Source organism: Saccopteryx bilineata, chromosome 6, assembly GCF_036850765.1.
Source record: "Saccopteryx bilineata isolate mSacBil1 chromosome 6, mSacBil1_pri_phased_curated, whole genome shotgun sequence".
In the NCBI taxonomy this organism is placed as follows: Eukaryota; Metazoa; Chordata; class Mammalia; order Chiroptera; family Emballonuridae; genus Saccopteryx; species Saccopteryx bilineata.
The window spans coordinates 209,349,637-209,373,803 of record NC_089495.1 but is presented as its reverse complement, the minus strand read 5'-3'; the positions used below and the strand labels follow the sequence as shown (position 1 = coordinate 209,373,803).

Here is a 24,167-nt window from a genome sequence, read left to right as displayed (position 1 = left end):
TAAAAAAAAAAAAAAAAGAAAATTTAAAGCAGCTGGAGAATTTAAAGACTGGCATGGAACTCCTCACGCGAACAGTTTTAAGCTTTCTAGAAATAAAAACTTCTTTAGATCATCAAGAAAGGTCATTCATCTCCCTGGGTAGACCCGCAACGAGGAAACGCTGAGGGTGTTTTTCAGGCGGAAGGGCACTAATCCCAGGGCGGCTCAGACAGTGTGTGTGTGAGTGTGCGCGCGCGTGTACACGTGTGTACAGAAGGTAAACATATGGGTGCACCTCAAGAACACGATTCACATAGAAAACGATGTCTCTTGTGGGACTTTAAAGCCACTTACAACATGTGCAGAATTTCACTTGCAAGTGGACAGCACGCCGGGCTGCGGCCCCATCACGGCGTCTCACCTCCAAGCCGAGCACCTGCGCGCCAGGAGAGCCAGCACGGCGGTGCCCCCTGTGCCAGCTGGGACCGCCCGCGCCTTTGCACGGGCAGAGCTGGAGAGGTCGCCAGGCACTGGGAGCCCGCCCCCCCTCGCCAGGCACTGGGAGCCCGCCCCCCCCTCGCCAGGCACTGGGAGCCCGCCCCCCCCTCGCCAGGCACTGGGAGCCCGCCCCCCCCCTCGCCAGGCACTGGGAGCCCGCCCCCCCCTCGCCAGGCACTGGGAGCCCCCCCCCCTCGCCAGGCACTGGGAGCCCGCCCCCCCCTCGCCAGGCACTGGGAGCCCACCCCCCCCTCGCCAGGCACTGGGAGCCCCCCCCCTTTCCAACACGGCGGCCCCTGGAGTGGGAGTTGCGGGGAGGGCGCGCTCCCACAGGTTGCTTTAAAAGCCTGAAGCTCAGGGTGGAATTTCGTGGCTCCCGAGAGGAAGTTCTGGAGGTGGAGTGGGCGGGGGTCCCCGTGTGCAGCCTCTGCCCGCCCCGCCTGCGGGCTTCTCCGCGAGGACCCAGGACGGGCGGGGGCTGGAGGGCTCCTGCGCATCACAAAATCGTCCTAGAGCCGGGCGCCGCCTTCTTGGCTAAGCTCAGGACTCTGGTGTTCAAAACCAGACGCCATTCTTTTCATAATTCTTTTCTGCTCGCCAAGAATAAAACGCATTCACGGTAGGCTTGTCCGCTGGAATCTCGACCATATGGTAGGACGCCCAGCGCGACCCCACCCCTTGGCCACGCCTCCGGTCAGCGAGTCCAGCCACGGAGCCGGAACTTCTTGTCTATCCACCCAGAGGCCTGGGCTTCTCTTGCTTTTTAGAATCAGCTTTGCTATTGATCAAAGAAATAAAGGGAAGGCATTCTGCACGCACCGGGTGAGCAGACACTATTTTACAATAGTGATGGGACCTATTGGTGGGGGCTCATGGGGGGACCCATCCCCGTGGCCTCGGAAGCAGACGGCCTCAGGTCCTAGAGGCAGTTTGGCCATCTGTGTCCAAACGCCCCTGGAATGTGCCCACTCGGCAAACCCACTTCTGGGAGTTCACCCAAAGGGAGAGGTCACAGATGGAAAGGTGGAGCCACTGCCCCCGAGGCTGCGTGGACACGACCCCCGGCAGCAAAGGGCGAGTCCTGCATAGCGCTTACTGAACACGCACTCGGCGCCCGCTTCAGGCACGGGGCAGAGCACAGCCACAGAACCCTGCGGGGCAGAGCCAGGTGACCGGGGACGCCCCTCCTGCCCCCTCCAGCGCCGGTGGCGACTCTGGGCTCCATGTGCTGTGGCTGCGCCACTCCAGCTCTGTCCCCCTGTCCTGCAACGCCGTCTCCTCTGGGTCTGTGTCCTGACCTCTTCTTACAAGGACCCAGGCGTAAGGGATCAGGGCCGATCCGACGGCCTCGTCCTAACTGGCCCCATCTGCAGAGGCCTGATTTCCAAATACGGCCTCGTTCTGAGGTTGCCGGTGGATATCACTTTTATTTTGGGGGGGTTCTCCATTCTCCCATCACAGGGATTCCACTGAGGTGGGCAGTGAACCCGGCCGCTGGGGCTCGCGAAGGCGGACCTGCCCAGCCACTTGCGTTTCTGTGGGCCTGGCTCAGGGCTCAGGGCTCCGTCCCATCAGATCCTGGCTCTCTCACTCCCAGCACCCGGCTTCCGTGGTCACTGAGCCTCTCAGAGCCCAGGGCTCCTCCTCTGGAAGCCAGGCGTCCCTCCTGGGGTCTCGGGGAAGGGCGGAAGAGCCTCCTGTGACCCAGGCACCCAAGGTGGGATCAGGGTGGCCCGTGTGTCTGGGAAGCTGTGACCCCAGCAGCAGCCAAGTTCCCCGCCTGTCCCCGCTCACCTTCCCCAGGGGGCGGGTCTGAGTCCACGCACGGCTGTGAGTCCCCAGCTCCCCGACGACGCCACTGTGTGTCACCCTGCGGCCGCCCTCCCCTGCCTCTCTCCCAAAGCCTCTGCCTCTCTGCTCGGGAGAAAGAAAGGCTTGAATTTTTTCTCAGCAAATGAGACAGAACGTCGGGATCGTCCTCTTCGTCTGATGGGGAACGCGGGTGCCGGACGTCGCTTTATTAATCACGCCGCCAGGACGGGGGTGGATGGCCGGGCCGGGCCGGGCCCTTCCAGGGGAGTTCATGTACCCACGCTGCCGGGCGCCTTAAAGGATTAATTTCACAAGCCTTAAATTGCAGTTTAATTTGAAAACTAATTCAGCCCCATAATTGGCTTTCTGCTCAAATCACTGAGGCTAAAGATTTAAATTCTTAATATTCAGATGACTTTCAAGTATCGGCACCATCTGTGCGTCGGTCCACGGCGTTCATCTCGGGGGTCCTCCGCCGGCGCGGAAATAAAATAAATAAGGCAACGGGCCCGCTAATAGAATAATCTATTTGAGCGCAAACCTCGCATTATCCAGATGAAGGTTTCTTTGACTTCATTTGTGGCTTGTAGGTTTCTCTGCTATTTAATATTTCAAAGTGACATTAATTTCAAAATTTATAATACAGGCCCTCGCACAATTATAAGGGGCGAGGGAAGCAGGGATTCCACTTAGAGGCTTTAAAGAAAAATAATAAAGAGGCGTCTCTTCTCGAGAAGTCTGAGAAACTGGTCTGGTCTGGTCCCGGCTGGTCCGGGTGTGGAGGGGGCAGCGGCTCCGATTTCCAGCGGCTGAAGGATTGGAGCAGAGGGGAGGGCTGGCCCAGTTGTGAGGACGTGGCCTTGAGGGCCGTCCTGAGCCGTGGGGCTCTTTATTCTGGAAGCGGGCTGCTGGGCGGCATGGCAGGGGGCGTGGGACTCAGTGAGTGGGCAGGACCGACACCTGGCCAGTTGCTGGACACTGTCTAGTCCAGCTGCAGGCCTGGCAGGTGTCCGCCTCCCTCTGCATGGGAACGGACCCTCCTGGAGGCCTCCGTGGACTCTGGCTGCCTCGTGGAACCGATGGTTGAGTGTCACCAGGTGTATGTCAGGGACCGTGGATTCAAGTGTCCTTGGGTGTCCCTTATGCTCCCGCGAGTAGGGGGGGGTCAGGCTGAGGCTGCTGATCTCTGAGTCCCTCCCTCCTCGGGACAGACTGGCCTCCGCTGGGCACGGGGTCCAGAAGGGCAGACTGACAGCACTACCTGGACGAGGAGTGAAGAATTCACGGGAAGCTTCAGGGGCGTGGGGGGGGCAGGGAGACCCCTAGGCAGAGGTGACACGTGAGCTGAAGGAGGAATGGAGATGACAGGAGGGGACATCAGGCTGAGGACGCAGCAAGCTTCCCAATGTGGTGGCTACTTAAACTCTAAGGACAGTGAGACGCTCAGTTCCTCTGTGTAGCTGCATTTCAGGTGCTCGGTGGCCAGAGGTGGCCAGAGGTGGTCAGTGGCTACCACAGCGGATGCCCCAGATACGGACTTTCACATCCCTGCAGAGCGTTCCAGCGGACAGCGCCGGCCCAGGGCCACAGCACCCCCGGGTGGCCCACCCTTGGCACGTGGGGTGCACGTCTGTTGCTGGTGTACCTGGTAATCGGCACCCACTTCCGCTCAACGATCTGGTTGTCCTTTGGGGAGGAGGCAACCTGCCACGTGCTTATCAGGCCAGGTGACTTGGGGTGGGCTGTAGAGCTGGACCCCGTTTGTGCCTGAAAAATGCTCATTGTCCGTGCTCTGGCCATGGGGCTGGCCCAGGATGGGCACGGGACACAAGCGGCCCCACGAGGATCTACCCCAGGCTCCTGCTGGGACTCGGGGGGGAGGTGCTCCTTGTCCCGGGGCCGTCACTGCTCAGGGACACCCCGACACTGTGCAGGCGTCTCGGCCACAGGAAGGGCAGGAACCAACGCAGAGGGGACAGACAGTGGCCAGCAGGACTCTGGACAAGGCCATTCCAGCCCCAGCGTCTCCATACCTGGGGGCCCCACGTGCCTCTGAACTTGCCGGCTGTGCGAGCCAGAGTTCCCTCTCTCCCGGGGGCACGCAGGTGGGTCTTGGCTCCCCGCGTACTGAAGAGCGCGAAGGGCCGCGGTCGGAGGGGAGGGGGCTCTTGACCCCAGACCCCAGAGGCCCGTGAAAGGGGCCGGGCCAGCCCGGGCCCTCTGCCCCGAGCCTGTCTGATCCAGCTCAGCCAAAGAGGGTTTTGTAAAATTGAGAGGGGGGGAGGCAGTGGCTGAGAAAGAACGATGGGGGGGGTAACCCCAGCCCCTGGGGCTTGCGAAGTCCCCAGATGAGCTGCCCAGACCTCGGAAGGCTCGATCGAGCTGCGTTAGTATTTGGCGCACCCTGCGCTTGCTTTCCGTGAGAACGCCCGCCCGAAGCCCTTCGTTAGCTCGTCATCCCAGAACAGCGACTGATTTCCGGAGCTGGCCCCCAGGAAACCGGGTCCTGTCATCCACGTCCGCAGGGAGGAAACGGGGGAGGCTGCTCCCAGCTTCCGGGAGCCTCCCGACTCAGGAACGCGGCGGCCTGTGCCGCGCTGTCTGGACACCGTCCCCTTGCCCTGGGCCAGTGGGAGCGGGGGTTTTGCGCTGGACCCAAGGCAGCGTCGCGCAGAGAGGTGGCACTAGCGTCTCCCCTCCGCTGAGGGCTGTTCAGGGGCCAGAGACAGACTCTGGTGTCCCCCCCCAGAGCTCTGAAGATCCCTCACGTTTAGTCCCAACACAGAAAGGGGGGCCCATCCCGGATCCACGCCGGCCGCCATGGCTGGCGTTCCAAATGGTCCTGCCGCGTCTGGTGGTGGCGGTCCAGTCCATCTCCTGGCTTGAGGGCTGACCGGGGTTTCCGGGAGCCGACCCAGCCGTTAGCTGCCTGTTATCCTAATGAGCAGAGCCAGCAACACGATGGGGGAGGCTTCTTCTCTATCGATTTGTTTAGAAATGAGTCAAGGGAGGTTGGATTTGCGACAGAGGATCCAGGTGCCTCCTTGTGGACTGTCCTGGATCTTGGGGAGACGGCCCGTTAACGAGCCCCCCACCCGACTCTTCCCAGATGCAGCTCCTGTTTAAAGAGGTGGCCACCGGCAGCCCTCATCCATTTGCTTTGAGTGCTTGCCGCTAATCTGTCCATCCACGGCCTGTCTCTACCCCCCGCCCCCCAAGGGACCGCAGAGACCAGCCATCCAAGGTCCTGGCAGAAATAATGTCACATCCTGTCCCCGTGGCTGACACCCGGCTGGCCCTCGCCTCGCGGTTCTGAGACAATCAATTGGGAACACAATTCACCTTGTTGAAATAGTGGCCCCGAGACGGAGCTGTGACAGCCACCTCCGGCGGCGGAGTGATGATGAATGTTTGTCCTCGCTGCCCGGGACGGGGACGACATGGTGGGCCCCTCCACGGGGCCGGCGGGAGCGCGGGTGCGCAGTCAGGGAAGCCGGCCTGGGCTCCACGCTCCGCGCACTCTGGCCTGGGTCTGCCCAGCACGTCCGCAGGCAGAGCCCAGAAACCCTGCTGGGACCAGCGCTCGCTGGACACTGACGTTCAGATCAACAGGGGATATGGTTTTAGGACAAGGAGGCCCCGAGTGCTGCACGGGGCCCACTTACACGTGAAAAGGATTACCTGCTTGTTTGAAAAATGAAACCGGGCATCCTGTATTTTAGTGGCTCCTGGGCAGCCCTGCCCCCACCCCAGGGGCATCATCGGTGACGTTTGGCTTAGCTCCCCGTTTAATCCAAGCCGGCGTCTGTCTCAAGCACAACCCGCCCCCCCCCCGCTGTGCTTGGCAAACTTGGGCACCCGCAGAAACGTGGGCACCTCGTCCGCCCAGACTGGGGGCTCCGCCGGCAGGGAGGCTGAGTCAGAGGGTGTGGGCTGCAAGACTGTGTTTGTGACCTGCCCCCAGGTGAGGCCGCAGGGCCCGGGCCGAGGTCCCAGCACCGGTTGGGGGTTAAACCCACACCATATCGCGGGGTCTGGGCTGCTCACACTACCCCCTCGGGCCTTCTGTCTCATCTTTGCTAAAGGGGAAGGGAAGGGGCCCCACTTCTTGGTAGTTACGGGGTCCAGAGACCACACGTCACGCCCTCAGTAAGAGCCCTGGAGAGTGACAAAGCGCTCATCACCATGGATGCTGGACCGAAGTTTGTAGGGAGATGGGCTCTTGGGGCAGCTCTGAGGGAAACCAGGGCCGAGGGCACATGGGCTCACTTCTCTGGCCTCTCAGGGGCTTCCTATGGTGCTGGGAATAAAATCCAGAGCGTGGCCCAGGAGACTGCAAATGGCAGAACTTCTCTCTGACCACATCTCTGCCCCAGGACCTTTGCACATGCCTTCTCCATCCCCAGCCTCCCTTCTAACAGGTGCACCAGTCCCAGCCCTTCTCTGCACCCTGGTCCTTCTCATCCTTCAGCTCTCAGGCTGGTCCGCTCTGTGGAGGGGCCCTCCCTGACCGACAGGGCTCCTGCCTGGGCCTCACCCTCACTGCAGCGGCTCCATGCTCTTAGTCCGGTTTTGTCCGTGTTCCTATCTGCACCTGAAGGCCCCGCTCCCCAGCCCGGCGTCTGCATAAACGGAGTGGGCGCTCCATAGATACCCGCTTAATCGACTCCTCGACAGGTGGCTCCCTGGGCCCATCTGGGCAGTGGGGCTGAGGCGCCCCGCCCGGACCTCAGGGGTCACCGGGGGCCGGGCTCACCTGGCTTGGAGCCCTCGTCCACGGAGCCGTTGTAGACCTGGTTGAGGAACTCGGGCCGGTTGTCATTCATGTCGATGACGTAGATGTACAGGTCGATGGGGTTCTCCACCTTGTTGCCGTTCATGTCCACGGCGTGGGCCCGGAGCTGGGAACCGGCACAGGCAGGGTCGGGGCGGCGCCTCCTCCGGGCGGCACTCCTGACCTCCGGCCTCGGGAGCAGCCAGAGCGGGTTCCCTGGGCCCTGAGCACTCGGGCAGGGCTGACACGATGGTCCTGCCCCCCAGGGGACAGGCTGGGCGGGGGTGGGCTTGGGGCGCGCCACAAAGCTGCTCTGAGCCGCGTCTCTCCTCTGTGGGAATGCGGGCGGTCGCAGGAGGATAAAACAGGTCACACGCAGGAGCTGGGGGCCGACCGGGCACATGTGCTAATGCACACCCAGACCACAGGCCAGCCCAGACCCATCCCAGCACCACTGGCGGCCAAGTGCATGTTCACCTGCAGGACAGCCGTTTGGACCAATCCAATCTGGGGTTGAGACTTAACTCCTGTTATGGAGCGGTCAGGCCTGGGGGAGACCCAGACCTTGGGGGGTCTTGAGCTTGGGCCTGGGTTAAGGTTAGCTCGGGGCTCCACCATGGGTCTACCCTGCTGGTCTTTCACGCCTGGGCTTATCCGTCCTTGGGGGGACCGTGAGGAAAAGAGAGTGGCAGGCCCGGGCTCTGTGGGGAAGGCCTCCAGAAAACTCAGCCGATACCCCGAGCTTGGGAGGGAGGAGTCCAGACAGGCTGCTCACCCCTTCATTCTGGACTTCTAAATTAATCAATTATTTCACTCACTATCTATCAAGGACCTACTCATGCCAGCCAGGCCCAGGGCTGGCCCAGGGTTACTGCTCAGAGAGACAGACGCGGCCTGGGCACAGGGCAGAGATTGGCAAGAGCTGGGAGGAGGCCAGGCAGGCTGCCCAGAGGAGGGGACATTCGAGCTGAGCCCTGATGAAGGGGCGGCCAGCGCGAGTTACTCCTGGCTGCAGCAGGCGGGCTGAGCTCAGAGACCCCTTCCAGGGAGTCGGCGGAAACGCCGGCACCCTCGTTGGTGTGAAGTGCAGAGAAAAACGGTTACCCAGAAACCCCAGAGGTGGGTCCGGTTTCCACGTCACACACACAGCTCTGAGAGAGGGCAGGAGGGGGGGAGCCTGCAGGAGTGAGGCCGGGGCTTGAGCCCCTGGGCGCTGCGTGCACAGCTGCTGCACGGCCCCACGGCGGACCTGTGAGTGCCTGGGTGACCGCTGACCACGTGGACCGCGACCTCCGAGACCGGCCGCGGGTGACCGCTGACCACGTGGACCGCGACCTCCTAGACCGGCCGCTCTCCGGCACGCCCTCCCCCGGGAAGGAGGTGCAAGGGCAAGTTCTCGCCCCCCCCCCGCCCCTGACCACGCGTGAGAGACCCGGGTGCAGGGTCAGCGCTGTGGGCTCTCAGCAGCCTCCCTCCCGGTGACCCGGGTGCAGGGTCAGCGCTGTGGGCTCTCAGCAGCCTCCCTCCCGGTGACCCGGGTGCAGGGTCAGCGCTGTGGGCTCTCAGCAGCCTCCCTCCCGGTGACCCGGGTGCAGGGTCAGCGCTGTGGGCTCTCGGCAGCCTCCCTCCCGGTGACCTGGGTGCAGGCCCGGACCTGAGGAGGGCACACTCACGTGGTAGGAGGCTCGCTCCTCCCGGTCCATGGGCCGGGTGACGTACATGCGGCCGGACATGGAGTCGATGCTGAAGACCTCCATGGGTGGCTGGTCGGCGCCCACGCCCGTGATGCTGTAGCGGATAGGGATGTCGTTGTCCTTGTCAGACCGGATCTGCAGGGGAGAGGAGGGGAGGGGAGGGGGAGGGGAAGGGGGGGGAGGGGAGGAGGGGGGAGGGGATGGGAGGAGGGAAGGGAGGGGAGGGGAGGGGGAGGGGAAGGGGGAAGGGGAGTGGAGGGGGGGAGGGGGAGAGGAGGGGGGAGGGAGGGGGAGGGGAGGAGAGGGGGAAGGGAGGGGGGAGGGGAGGAGAGGGGGAAGGGAGGGGAGAGGGTCAGTCTGCGAGGCGGGTGGGCGGGCGGGCTTCCCTGTCACACGCACCCGCCCTCCTTTCCCGCACGCCTGGGACCGCAGCCAGAGCTTCGGCCACACTGCCCGTCCACCAGCCGGGCAGCCAGCGCTCGTGGGGCTGCTGAGTGCCCCCCAGGTCACAGGGAAGGACAGGACACCCTGTCCCAGGTGACAGGCTTGGCACAAAGCGTGGGACACACTGCAGGGACACGCGACTCCACCGAGGCCGGAAACGATGGAAACGATGGTCAGAGATGGCCAAGGCCTGGACAGACGTGCTCCTAACGTCCGTCACCAAACCGCGGGAGAGACCGGGGCAGGGAAACAGCAGCTTCTGTGGAGTTTTGTGAGTTTTGAGGGAGAAAGGTTGGAACCCGGCACGTTCACCCCCCCCCCCCCCCGAGTGTTCATCCGCGCAGGCGGGCAGTGGACGAGTCTGGACGCGCAGAGACCACGCACATGTCCCGCCTTCTCGCCCCTGGGATGGAGGCCCTGGGAGGTACGAGTCAGCCCCTGAGAGGTGACCCTCAGCGAGGACCCCAAGAACGGGGCTCTGAGATGGGACCAGCATTCAGACACAGGACGTGGACACTGAACATGGTCCACAGGGCTACAGAGCTAAACAGACACCGCTCTAGTTTTTACAGAAACTGTATCTTGTTGGAAAAATAAAAACTAGTTTAATAATAACAGTGAAATCTGGGTCCCAAATACCAGGGAAGCTGGCAGAGGCTGAGGACAGTGGAGGAAGCGCTGGGGACAGAGAGGAATGTAGAGCCTGTGTTCTGTGACAGGTGGGGGTGGGTGTGGGGGTGGGTGATGCCAAGCTTCGTTTTACTGTGGACGGGTCGTGGGGTGAGTGCGTGGCTCTGGGGAGCACAGAGGACCCCAGCGGAATGAGGGAGACGCATGTCTTTGGATCAGAGGAGCTGTCCAAGGTCAGGGGCAGGACGGAACCGCGGTCGCGGGCTTCCCGGCTGTGGGGAAGTGTAGGGGGAGCCGCAGGGGTTTGAAAGAAATAACCACGAGCAGGGTCCACTCCACAGACCGGCCTTTAGAAGACATAACCTTAAAATCAAAGCCGACGATCACATTTTAGGATAAAACGAACCAGGATTAAAGAAAAACAAAACCCCCGAACCCCCCTCTGCCAAATTTTTTTTTCCACAAAGCAAAATCCAGCAGGACCTCTTATTGGAATAATGCAATTAAAATTTCATGCTGCCACTTAAAAGACTTTCAGGAGATTTTAAAACATTCTGTAAGGACCACGGGGTTAAGTGGGAATCAAAACCGCGTTTAGAGCCTATTTAAAAATTGTAACGACGGTGAGACGGTGACATGGACACACCCGGGGAATCTGAGGCTGAATCGTGGCAGACCCTTAACTGGAAACACGCGATCGTTAAAATGGAATTATGGTGCGCGAACGGGTCGTCAAACTCCAGAAGGGAAGGCGTGACAAGGCAGAGAACGCGGGGGCCACCAGGGATGACAGACCCCTGAGCCGGCACACAGGAAAGAACCAATACACAGACGAGCTGCACTTCGGGGGAAAATTCCTCGAGGAAACTGATGCACCCTTGACAAAGCTAAGAGAAAAAAAACAAGAGTTTTCTTAACACTTTATTTATTTATCGTGACAGAGAGACAGAAAGAGGGACAGACAGGGACAGACAGACAGGAAGGGAGAGAGATGAGAAGCATCAATTCTTTGTTGCAACACCTTAGTTGTTCATTGATTGCTTTCTCGTATGTGCCTCCACCGGGACTACAGCAGAGCGAGTGACCCCTCGCTTAAGTCAGTGACCTTTGGGCTCAAGCCAACAACCATGGGGTCATGTCTATGATCCTCTATGCTCAAGCCAGTGACCTCGGGGTCGTGAACCTGGGTCTTCAGCCCAGTCCGACACTCTATCCACTGCACCACCGCCTGGGTCAGGCAACACTTTATTCTTTGTATCTATTGGTAACTCAGCTGGAAATCTTCATAAGATGATTTTTTTTTAAAATTTTTGAGAAAATATAAAATACCGAACTTGAAGAAATTGCAAACCTGAAGAGACCACCATTGCTCGCTTCGGGAAGTCCCTCCCAGGAGCACCGCCAGCTCGGGCGAGTGTGCCAGGGCAGAGTGCTGAGCGGAACGCCGCCCACCTGGTGTCACACGTGTCCTCCCCAGACCCCGAGCACCCAAAGGAGGACCCGTGTGACCCCCCCAAAGGAGGACCCGTGTGATCCCCCCAAAGGAGGACCCGTGCGACCCCCCCAAAGGAGGACCCGTGCGACCCCCCAAAGGAGGACCCGTGCTACCCCCTCAAAGGAGGACCCGTGCGACCCCCCAAAGGAGGACCCGTGCGACCCCCCCAAAGGAGGACCCGTGCGACCCCCCAAAGGAGGACCCGTGCGACCCCCCAAAGGAGGACCCGTGCGACCCCCCAAAGGAGGACCCGTGTGACCCCCCCAAAGGAGGACCCGTGCAACCCCCCCTCCCCCCGCCAACGTGGGCGTGACGGTCAAGGCTGCGACACAGTGAGTGTGAGCGGATGCTGGACCACGGGACCCTCGTGGCACCTGAAGGGGACAGGCAGCGTGTCTGAGCCGAGAGTCCTGGGTACAGACTCCGCAAAGCCCCTCTGAAAGAAGCCCGTGTGGTCATCGCTATGCTGCTGCTGCTTTTTTTTTTTTTTTTGCAAACAAATCAGTCTTGACTTTGATTATCTTTGGTAGAAATGAGGACGACTGCGAAGAGAAAAATTATGAGCTCTCGGAGAGAAAGCTATCCCAGCCGGGGACATCGGGGTGTAGTCCTGTTCCGGGTCTGTGTGGCTTGGTCATCTTCCCGCCCGCGGGGCTGGACCCTGAATTCCTCCAGCCCCCTCCACTATCTGGCTGCAACTCCCAAACTCAGGTTTCCCGGTTTCTCGCAAGCTCTGACTGGGGTTACAAGTAGGACGCGCCCTCAGTGCGCGCAGTAGGCCCTCACACAACGTCGGCTGACCTGAACGGGACCGAGGAGGACACGGTGCCCGGGTGCCGGGTGGTGGAGACGGGAAGGGGTTGGGCGGCACCGGAACGACTCCCTGAACACGCTTCTCCGGACCAGACGGCCGTCTTTCAAAGGGAAATTTAATTATAGAACCGCTGAAAAGAGCCCGCGACGTATTTAAGAGATTGTATTTTATTTTATTTTGCAGAGAAATCTCATTACATTTTGACCATCGGGCCGCATTTGCTTAACTCTCCGGGTGCTGTTCAGCGGAGCGCTCTGAAATAAGGCGCGGTGTGTGCGTCCGGGTGGTGGGTGGGGGCTCCTCGCGCCGGCTGTCCGTGCGCTCAGAGTCCTCCTGTGGTTTCCCGTGTTACGAAGACAAACTGTGCAAACGAATTCCCCAGGTCAGGGCCGCAGCCGCCTGGCTCTGCCGGGAAGACGAGGGAGGCCGCGCGGAGGCGCGCTCTGGGGCGGAGGCGCGCCCTGGGGCCCGGAATAAAGAACGCGCAGAGGCATCGCCGCCGCCCCTCTCGCTTTGATGGCGCCGCCGGCGGGAATAGCGCTCTTTTGCATTTGTTATTAAAGGACACAACAGATGGTAAAAGGTTAGTTTAAAGTGATGTCTACATTAAAATAACTTATGGGGCCGGCAACTGCGGTCACCCGGGGACGCCTGCTTGGAAGGCCGGCGGCTCTCGTCCTCAGGAAGGGCTGGAGGAGCGGAAGGAAGGTTCTGGCAGAATCCCCCCCCCCCACACACACACCCCAAGGAGGAGCTTTTGCCTAATTTCAAATGAACTTGAAACTGGAGCGAAGTCACATGTGTGGTTTTGAATTGCAAACACCTTAGGGATCTGTCCCCGAAGCACTGAAGGAGAGGACACTGAAGGGAGACAGTCCCCTCCAGCCTTGGCCAACTGGAAGGATCTCCCGCAGCAGGCTGTGCCCCCCAGACCCCCACTTCCCAGGGGCGTTTCCACAATGCTGCTGCTCAGCCCAGCGGACAGGCCTGGCCCTCGGACACAGCCCCGCCCTCCCAAGGTCCACAGACCAGTAGAATTAGTTATCTACAAACGTGATTCCCTCTCATAATTGTAAAGAGTGATGAGGATTGCTCGGCAAGAACAGGGGCAGTGAGAGACCCCGTGGAAGAACTTGGGGTAGGGGTGGGGGGGGTCACTGAGAGAGTCAGGTTCCAATGGAGTGTGTGGTCTTGTCCACTGCTGCACACGATCCCTGGACACACACACACACACACACACACACGCGCGCGCGCGCGCACACATAGCTGTTAAGGTCTCCTTTGACTCCTGTGCTAGTGTTTTATTTCTCATTATTTAAAAAACGTTCCCATTGATTTGAGAGAGAAAAAGGGGGGGGAAGGGAGAGAGAGAGAGAAGCATCAGTTCATCATTTCGCTTAGTTGATCCATTTAGTTGTGCACTCGCTGGTGGCTTCTCAACTGTGCCCTGCCCAGGGGTAGGGGGCGGATCCCGTGACCTCTAGCCGACCGGGTCACAGCTTTCTCCACTGGGCCGCCCTGCCAGGGCCTGTGCCAGCATTTCAGGAGACACTTTCCATGTCGTTGGGATCGGTCTCCAGGAACACATCATTCTGTAGTGAAGTGTTTAAGCTCTTTCTCCGTGGATGGCATTAAACCCAGAGATTTCCCAACAAAGCAAGACTGCACTCTTGTTTCTGTTACCTGTTGGGAATTTTGAGCTGTCGGCGGCAGTTCCCACCTCCTATCAGGTAAGAAGCTCTGAATCTTGAAGGCACACGCTTCACCCTCCCCCCGTCCCCCCCACGACCCCGGCTCCCCATCGCTGGACCCCCCCACGACCCCGGCTCCCCATTGCTGGACCCCCCCACGACCCTGGCTCCCCATCGCTGGACTGAGCCAGGACTCTGAGGGAAAAGGAAAATGATAAGAGAAATGGGGAAATGGGGGGGGAGGGGGTCTGGGAGAGAAGCAGAGAACGGTGCCCCCTCCCCGGGTAGGCTCACCTGGCTTGTTGTGCGGGGAGCAGAAAATGGAGCCCCACTCTGAAGCCGACAGCCAGGATCTCCGCCTCTGCCCCCCTGGAACTCCTTCAGGGACCAGTAAAGAAAAACCCCAGGACGTCGGCCTCACTGACTGCCTCTTCCAGCCCATTCTGCAGATAGGGAGGCTGAGGTTCCCGAGAGCGGAAGGTGCTGGATAAGTTTCGCCAGTACGTGGGGACCCAGGTCCTGTCTTGGTCACGCTGCTTTCCTAAGAAGCCGCTAAAAGGCTCAGAAAGGGACACCGAGGACTCCGTGGACGGGGGACACTGAGCCCAGGAAGCCCCCCCAACGGCCACTCGCCTCTCGGCTGGAGTCTCAGGCCCTGGCTGTCCCCGTCACTCCGGCCAGCTCTCTTTAATTGCCTTCACTTTAATTGCTTTTGGGAGTGATTATGGGATTGTCAGTGGGTCCTGTGTGAGTCTCTTCCAGCTTCTGCTGCAGAGTTTCATGTAAAAGCCCTTTGTCACGGCCCCGAGTGAGCAGCGAGATTTCAGCTCCTCGTCCAACCAGCGGGACCGATGTGGGGCGCAGGGCGGCAGAGGGTCCTTGCGATTTCATCCCCGGCTCTCCCTCGATTCTCGACCCTCTCTTTAAGGGGCCTGGAGGTGTCTGGCTTTCTGGCTAAATTATGAAACCCTCTCCGTGCGCGATGAGGTTCAGTCTTCAATTACTTTCAATTAGGTTCCTGTAACGAGCAGAAGGACCTGGAATGCGGCAGGGAGAGGCATCTGTTGTGTCACATTGGCAGTATCACGCGTTACCACTCACAGTTACGGCAAGTTTTATAAATCACGAAAAAAAAAAAAACCCTCAAAGTCACACGCATGCTAATGAAGCCATGAATATGTTCTCAGTGCATTTTCCCGGGGGAGGGGGCGGGGAAGAGAGGGTTAGATGCTTCTCAGACGTGCCCTTCTGGGGGTGCCGGATAGAGAGAGACGGAGCCGCTGATGTTTCGGCGTGGGGGACAGAGGACACCACTGCTGACAGCGGGGGGGGTGCCCACGTGGCCACAGTGGCCCATATCCTGGCTCTCCTGGTAACAGAGGCCGGATTTCCTCTTGGGGGGAAGTCACTGTGGCCCCATTGTGAGTGGTCATGAGAAGACAGGCAGGCAGGATGCCCCACTCTCTCCTAGCCAACACGAGCCACTCTGGGACAATCAGCCTCCTTCTTTTAAACGTGGATATTGAGTCAACACAACGGGGTAAGTCAGGCTGCACCCCCCACCCCCCCACCCAATGGACTGCCCTCTCCCTCCAAGATCTGGAGCTCTGGGGTCGTGCACCGGCCGCGAGCAGCCCGGGATGCTCCTGACCTTGTTTCCCGTCCCGGGAAGTCAAACCTCCGCCTGACCCGGGTGTGGTATCAGGAGCCCTGTACACGGTCCGGGCGGGTAGGTGTAACCAGAGGGTGACATCGAGCGTGCTCAGGTTTCTACCTACGCCACCGCCCAAGGAGGCCCACCCTGACCCCCTGATCCCGGTGTTGGGGTGACGCTCTCTACAAGCAAACCCGAGACAGGGATTCTTGTGAGTGGCTGATTGGGCAGAGCCCCTGGGAAAAGGGGTCGGAGGGAGGAGGGTGTGGTCTCAGCCTGGTCAGCTGCAGCCTCACCTCTGGGAAAGGGGGAGGCCAGGCGTGTGAACCTCCCCAGAGAGGGGAGAGCCTGGGGGAAGAAGCCGGCTTAAGTGGCGCAGTCATCCTCTGCAGTGGTGTCCAGCTGTGAGTCGGTGGCCAGCCCTAGGGCAGCAGACGCTGGTGGGCTGGTTTGCAGGGGACGGGCTGCACTGACTGAGGGTGACTCCGGCACAGTTGCCTTCATAGCCCTTCCATTGCCAGCTTCTTCTTGCTGAACCTTTTGTTCCCTGGGTTGTTCTTTCTGCCCCCCTCCCCATAGGACGGTGGGCTCAGGAGAGAGGGTCCAGCATGCCTCTCCCAGCACCGGGACTCGAGCGATGCTCAGTCGGCCGCACGTGCCTGGACAGCATCCCCAAGGCCTGAGTGACGCGGAGCGGACAGTCTGCGCGGATCTGAGGCTTCCAAGGAGCTGCTTGGCCTTGAGAGCTAGCGAGGGCTGCCAGTGGCACAGCAGCTGGAGCAGAAGCAGTGTCTCCTCCCCAAGACCAGGGGCTGGGGTTCTCCCTGTCTGTCGGGGGGCCCGAGACAGAACGCAGGTCCTCGGGAAGACGGGTTCTTCTCGGGGCTCGTGTCTCGGCCGGGCTGTGGTGGGGGGCGATGGGACGGCGAGTGGGCGGAGCGCTCACCCTCGGATTTGTCCTCTGTGCGCGGCCTGCTGTCATGTTTGGACCCCCAAATAGAGAGTCAGGAGTCTCCTCAGAACGTCTGCTTCATTCATATTAAATGCCTGCCCCCCACCTGTCTCTGGAAGGGCCTGCCCACACGGTCTCTAGTTTGTGTGCTGGCCGGTGGGAGGTAGGAGGTGACCCTGGACAGGATCCAGCCCTTGGGGACATGGGGCAGAGTGGGAGGTGGAGGCTAGGCAGCCAGACTGGGGCTGGAGCTGGGGGCAAGGCCAGCCAGGAGCCCAAGGAGGAGAGGCCCCAGCTGAGGATGGAGGCCAGCCCCGGGATCCTGGAAGAGAACAGTGGGGGTGGAGGTGGGCAGGGCCCCGGGGGCATTTGGGAGACAGTGAGGAGGGATGAGGCTGCCTACAGGCTGAGATGGGCCAGCGAGGCAGCCAGCAGCCCCGGTGTCTCCGCTGAGCCCAACCTCTGTTCACCTTTGGACATCTGTTCACTTGCTCTGTATGGACCAGCGGGGAGTACCCATCTATGGGTTCCTAGAGCATCTTTTCTGGCACTATGATTGGCTGAGGGAGGGGCATGTCACTCAAGCTGGACCAATAGCAATGCAGCTTCCCCCCCTCCCGGCCCTGATTGGCTGAGGGAGGGGCACGTCATTCAAGCTTGGCCAATGGCAGTGATTCAGTTTAGAACAAGTCTCTCTAGTACACAACGCCATGCCTTATCGTATGCATGTCACACACTCAGGCAGTTACACGCCACCACCTCTCTATGAGCAGGGCCATGAATACATGACCCTCCCCTAGAGTACAGACAAGGAAACTGAGGCTCAGAGGGGTTAGGTCACTCGCCTGAGGTCACCCAGCTCATAAGCACCTGAGCTGGGTCCACACGCAGGGGTCTTGCCCAGAGCCTGGCTTCTGACGCCCTGTGCTGACCATCTCCCCACAGCCCCACCTGGCTGTCATGTTGCAGGCTGGACTGGGCAGACTGGCCAGGCCGGGGACGCCAGCAGAAACCACCCTCTCCACTCGCCAGGCCAAGAGTGGGTGAGGAGGTGCCCCAGGGAAGTTGAGGGGGACAGGGATGTGAGGCGGGTCCCAGCCACTCCTGCCCAGACCAGTGGCCCCCAAGCTGGTCTTGCCTGGATGTGGAGGGCCTGTGTGTGCCACGTCGCAATGACTCTGGAAGTCACCTGCGCCACCCTCCAGGCCCCTGCAGGGGGATGGCAGGTAGCTGAGGGGCTGGAGGGTTCGTAATGGGTGGCACCGTGTGCCGGGGACACCTTGCTTGTACTACCTGTGGGGTTCCAGCTGCTGCTCTGGTTCAGTGACGGGAGAATTCTCCATAGTTACTGCCCTGCTGAAGTGCTGGAGAGGGCACACTAGGGGTGGGGGTGGGAGATAGGGCGGGTGGGGCTCCCGGGGAGGGGAGAGTGGGGGACAGGGCAGGCTGGGGTCCCGGGGAGGGGACAGTGGGGGACGGGGCGGGTGGGGGTCCCAGGGAGGAGAGTGGGGGATAGGGCGGGCTGGGTCCCGGGGAGAGGAGAGTGGGGAACAGGGCGGGCTGGGATCCCGGGGAGAGGAGAGTGGGGGACAGGGTGGGCTGGGGTCCCGTGGAGGGGAGTGGGGGACAGGGCGGGTGGGGGTCCCGGGGAGGGGAGTGGGGGACGGGGCAGGCGGGGGTCCCGGGGAGGGGAGAGTGGGGGACGGGGCAGGCTGGGGTCCCGGGGAGGGGAGAGTGGGGGACAGGGCGGGCTGGGGTCCCGGGGAGGGGAGGGTACTGCGCTGTGAGCCTCATGGGACACGTGCTTCGTTGGCACACTTATGCTTAATGGCACACTGACCACCGTGTCCTTCAGGCCAGATGAAGAGTTGATGTCAATCAAAGGTCTGGGAGCAGGGCTCCCTCCTCGGGGCTGGGGGCATGTCCCTCACCTGCGTGCTCCCTTCTCCAGGCATCAGCCTGGCTGCAGGCACAGGGGCTTCCTCCATCCAGGAGGGCTGGGGGCTGGGGGCGAGCGTTTCCTGAAAGGGGGGCAGCCCCACTGGGCCCAGGGATTTGATCGGAGGCGTTGGAAACGGCGGCCTGGGACTCCCCTCCCGTGATTTTAAATGCCCGTGAAGAGCCGTTGGCCTTTAAAAGAAACGACTGCAGCTCCGTGGAACTCAGTCCGCAATCGAGGCTGGGTCTCCCGCGCTGCCTCGAGGAATCCATCACTGTGATTTATCCTTTTAATTGAAACCGCACTTCCTGTTTCTCCTTGGCTGCGGGAGGGCCGGCTCGCTCCCCTGGGCGGTGTGATGTGGACAGGAAAGGAGTGGGCAGCAGGCAGGTTTATGCAGTGACCCGCGGGGACCGTGTGAGGCCACTGCAGGGACCAGGAGGACGGGTATCAAGCCAACTCCATCCACAAATATGTCCTGTAAGAGCTGAGAGTAGCTTGTCTCTATGGAGTGTGAGTCCCCCCACTTCCCAGTCTTTAGACCTCAGCTCAGACGCTCCCTCCCTCAGGCAGCTCTCCCTGACTGCCCAGCCTCCACGGACTCTGCCAGCAACTGTCATGGCACAGCTCCCCTCTCTTCCTGCCAGCATGTTTCCATGCAGTCTTCCTAGGATTATGTATGTGACTCCCGTTTGCCTCCCCGTGAGACGGAGGGTCCCAGGAGGGCCGTCTGCATCTGCCACAGAACAGGGACCGAAATGCCACTGGTTGTGAGACTCAGTGAAACTCTCAGGTGCTCCGGTACACACAGACAGACAACCAAAATGCTAGTTTCCCAGACTCAGTTCTCTGCAGCCTGCTGGTGGCAGAAATATCCCATGGCCAAATGCACTTGGGACATGTCAACCTATCTCAGAGAATCCCACTGGGTGGGGGCCCCTGACTGTGGCTATGGGGTCCCAGGAAATGGCCATGGGGTCCCAGGAGAGGGGTGGCTTTGGAAGGACTCCCCTCCCCCAACCTTTGAACATCCTGATTGAAGAAACCTCACGTGTGTCTGCCCACACCGGGGAAGTCAGTCTGCACCTGTGATCCGAGGGGCGTTAGCTTTCCTGACAATGCACGCAGCCCTTAGTGGCTCCCTTGCAGAACCAGTGGAGGGCGCTGTGGGCTCCAGCTGAGCCAGTGACCCCTTGCTCAAGCCAGGGGCCACGGGATCATGTCTATGATCCACGCCCAACCCGGTGAACCCATACTCAAGCCAGATGAGCCCGTGCTCAAGCTGGCAACCTTGGGGTTTGGAACCTGGGTCCTCAATGTCCCAGGTCCGACACTCTATCCACTGTGCCATCGCCTGGTCAGGCTGGATGACTATTTCTTATTGAGACCTCTTTTCTCCCTGGTCCTCATGCTGGTTAATCCCAAACACAGTAGTGATGCCAGTGTCAGAAACACCGCTGTGTATGCCCACAGGCTGTCGTTGCAGAGGCAGACAGCTGGGTGTAGGGAAGGCCTCCTCCGACCAGGCTGTGGTCCTGTACGGAAGGTCCCCAGGAGCCAGCTCTGGGTGTCAGGTCTCCCGCCCGTCTCCACTCTCAATTCACTGAATCCACATCACAAGGACATGAGAGATGGGGGTGTGCGTAAGGGGGGTATGAGAGACTTTTCTGCATTTTTACCCGTCTTTATAAGATTCAAGACCCACTGCTTATTTTGAGCCAAACCAGTGACCCGTGATTTTGGCTGCCCGCCCGGCAAACCAGCCGTGGGGATGCCTGTGGGGAAGGCGGTGTGAGGAGACCACCCTGAGGTCTGCAGGAGGCCGGTGGGAAAGAGAGCCAGGGTCTTAGAGCTCTGGAGGACAATGGGACTGTTCCCCCCCCAGGGACTGGCTGCTCCAGACATCTGGTGGAAAATTATCATGAAAAAAGGAAAACAGCCCGATGTGTTTAACGGTGGCAAACGGAGTCATGGTCCTTAGGGATTCGCGCTCCTCCAGCAATTGCTACTCTACCCTGAAGACACCCACTCCTCCCAACCTTCTCAATAAATAAAACACACCTTTTACACCTAAGAAAGCAGCCCCCCAATGGCTCCACCGCAGAGTGTTTGTGGATGGGGCCACGCTTTGGCACGAGACTTAATTAGCAAAGAAAAGCATTCCTTGTTTTCTGAAGGTGTCACGTGACCTGGCAACATAAATGAGCTACACGCATTTATTCTTATGCTGCCAAATAGCTAAGTGGACATCCGAGGATTTAGCGATTCAGCTGGGTACAAAATGCACAAATTCACGCTGAAAATACCGCATGAACGATGATGAACATGGGTTTGAGATGCCAGTAGTTCTGGTTCAAACCCCCATCCTGCCCCTTACCAGGGTACCCTAGACATGTTTGACCTTCCTAACTCTTTAGTCTCCTCATTCATGATGGGACGATGATATACCCACTGCTGCAAAATTGTCAAGAGGATTAAAACAAAGGTATTTGTAATTTAGAAGATTCATAGAAGAAAGTGCTCAAGATGTGGTGGTTACAACTTCCTCCTCCTCTACCACCACCATCACCATCATCATCACCATCACCATCATCATCATCATCATCATCATCATCACCATCACCATCATCATCACCATCATCCCATCATCACCATCATTGTCATCACCATCACTATCACCATCATCCCATCATCACCATCATCATCATCATCACCATCATCATCATCATCACCATCATCCCATCATCACCATCATCGTCATCACCATCACTATCACCATCATCCCATCATCACCATCACCATCATCACCATCATCATCACCATCCCATCATCATCACCACCATCATCGTCACCACCACCATCATCACTATCACCATCATCCCATCATCATCATCACCATCATCATCACCATCAGCACCCTCATCATCACCATCATCATCACCATCACCACCATCATCGTCACTACCATCATCATCATCATCACCATCATCACCATCACCACCATCATCGTCACTACCATCATCATCATCATCACCATCATCACCATCACCACCATCATCGTCACTACCATCATCATCATCACTATCATCACCATCACTATCACATTCATCACCGCTATTGTCATTATTACCATCACCATCATTGCCAGCACCAGCACCACCATTGTATGAGAGACTCATCTGCTTCAAAAAAACAAACACAAAAAAAGGAGCTCAAGCTATACACTAAATGTGTCACCTGAGCATGCTGAAAAAACGAATGAACCCCAAAGACGGATGTATCTAAGAGCACTTGTGAGGCAACAGGAAAGAGTATCTGAATATTTTCACAGCTTGAGACTGTACTTCTCAAGAAGGATTCTCGACATTGTGTCTGAAACCACAGCAGCAGCTGTGTGACCATCCTGTGATGAATTAGACGTTCCTATATTTGGTACCTTGGGGCCAGTGTGTTTGTGTCCAGGACAGAGCCAGGTGGTCCAGAGGAGACACCCCCAGGGGCTCAGGTGGTGAGCTCAGCCAAGTAGACAGGGAGGCTGAACAGATGTCAACCTCCCCTGCTCACTTTGACGGGTCTCACACAAGTGAGAAAGAGCCACAGGAAAGTGTCCCTGGTGGCAGGTGGCCGTGTGGGTGGGGGTCCAAGACAGTGTAGTTGGAGGCGACCTTCACACGGCATTCAGGGGCTTTGGCTCAGGTGGGCCCGCTGTAGCCTCTCCTGGGTTGTGGAGAAGTCTCCACTCATCCTTTGGTGGGGGTGTGTGGGAGCAAACAGGACTCCCTGGAGAGGGTGGGGGCCAGCAGAGGGGGTCACAGCCTTGCAGAGAGGATGTGTGGCCACGCTTCGGTCTGGGAACCACTCGACTAGAAGTCGGAGCTGAGGCGTGTCTGAGGGGGACGTCTGTCTCCCGGACTCTGCGTGTCACCACCTCCGTCAAGGAGGGGTCTGACAGTGCTTGGGTTGGCAGGTCTTGGGGTGTGGTTGACGTACAGTCTGGATTCCATCCCAGGGGCCAACATGGCACCAGGGATCTCTGTCTGGCCACTTAGCCTGGTGTAGCCACGGTGCAGGTCACTGTGGTGGACACAGGAGGTGAGTCAGGAGAACAGGCTGAAGCAGTGGCTGTGGCTCTGGAAAGGGGGGAGCGGAGTGAGATGCAGCTGACCGGTGCTGGGTTCTGATGGGGGCCCTCCTCTGTCCTTGCTGCAGAGGTGGACAGCCCGGTGGTCCTGTGAATGGTCCCCCCCCCCCCGACTCTACTTGTCCCACTGTTTTCATGAGAATCTTGATTTTTTTTTTTTGGCTCATTTCGAAAAATTGGCACATTTGGGCACAGTGGCCCATGGCAATGTCCAGCAGGACTGAGAAGTAGCCTCTTTACTGGGACACGTGCTTTTGTGTGCACTGCAGACCCCACCATGCCCTTTTGTCTCATGCTCAAGCCAGCGTGGTCACATGCCCTTGCAACAGGAAGCTGCCCTCAGCCTTGGCTCCCACGGTGCACCCATTCAGGCTCAGTTCTTGTGGTTTAATCCCAGACTGGTGGCTTTTGTGTGAGGGAAGCTGGTCTTGCAAGATCCTGGGACGACTTAGGACTGTCACACTTTCCGTGTGGTCACCAACCAAACTCAAGGGAAGGTTTAGAGAGACTTCCGGGCATCACTCGAAATCTGATGGGCGCTTTATCCCATGTGCTGCCAAACTCGTGAGACACGGGCAGGGTGGCTGGACCTTCTGGAATGAGGCAGGGATGAGTGACATGGGGCAGGCCACACTGCAACCAGTGTCCAGGGGCCTGGGCCGCTGGTCCCCACATGTAATGGCTATTTTTATGTGCCAACTTGGCTGGGCCACAGAGTACCTAGGTATTTGGCAAATATATCAAAACATCAACACACTGCTCTGGGTGTTTTGGATGAGATTACCATTTAAATCGGTGGACCCTGAGTAAAGCAGATTGCTCTCCCTCAAGTGGGTGGGCCTCACCTAATCAGTTGAAGCTAGACTGGGATAAGAAGACCAGCTTTCCCGGAGCATGGGGGAGTCTCCAGCAGACAGCCTTCGGACTTCATCTACACCGTGCCTCTCCTGATTTCCTGGCCTGCTAGCCCGCACCGCAGAATTTAGACTCACCTCCATCATTCAGTGAGCCAATTCCTTATAATAAATCTCTCTTTTCTTTTACTACACACATCCTATCGGTCTGTTTCTCGGGAGAGGCCTGGCTAACACACCACCTTCTCTCCCCACCTGCAACGGGTGGGCAGAGCACACAGTGGTGCCGCCTGCCAGGTGGGCTCCGTGTGATCCTCCACCTGCTCAGCTCCTGGGAGTTTTATGTTCAAAGACTGGGGAGAGGAAGGCAGTTTCCTGTTGTGTCTGGGGTCTGATGGAGTACATGAGCTCCTCCTCAGTCAGGGAGCGGGAGGAGGGGGGCAGCTGGCCGTTCTGCCAAGCCCAGGGGCCTTTGGTCGGCCACGCTGGACGGAAGTCGAACTTTCGCATTGGGAGCTCAGTGAAGCCGAACATTTCACAGTGACATCCTCGGTGGGGACGGGGACGCACCCTCCGGCGCCTTCTCAGAGGTGTCTCCTCCCACTCGCTCCACCCACTCGCGCCACCCCCGAGCCACGCACAGAGAAGGCACTGCGGCGACTTCGGGCCGCATCACGCCTTGGCTGCATCCCTCCGCCTCCACCCGGGAACTACAGGTGTATCAGAGGCTCCCCCCCCCCCCCAGTCTTCATTTTAGCACCGGAATAAAAATGCTGATCATCTAAACACGGCAATA

General features: G+C 59.2%; 1 protein-coding gene across 1 annotated transcript in view; it reads right to left on the bottom strand.

Annotated features, from left to right (window-relative positions):
- CDH4 (cadherin 4) overlaps window positions 1-24,167 on the bottom strand; it is a 349,289-nt gene that overhangs the window by 32,710 nt on the left and 292,412 nt on the right. Inside the window, exons 5-6 of the mRNA XM_066237078.1 lie at window positions 8,737-8,892; window positions 7,046-7,190 (exon numbers count right to left, since the gene is read on the bottom strand). Of these exons, the coding sequence (XP_066093175.1) occupies window positions 7,046-7,190; window positions 8,737-8,892 (301 nt within the window). The remainder of the gene's footprint in view (window positions 1-7,045; window positions 7,191-8,736; window positions 8,893-24,167) is intronic.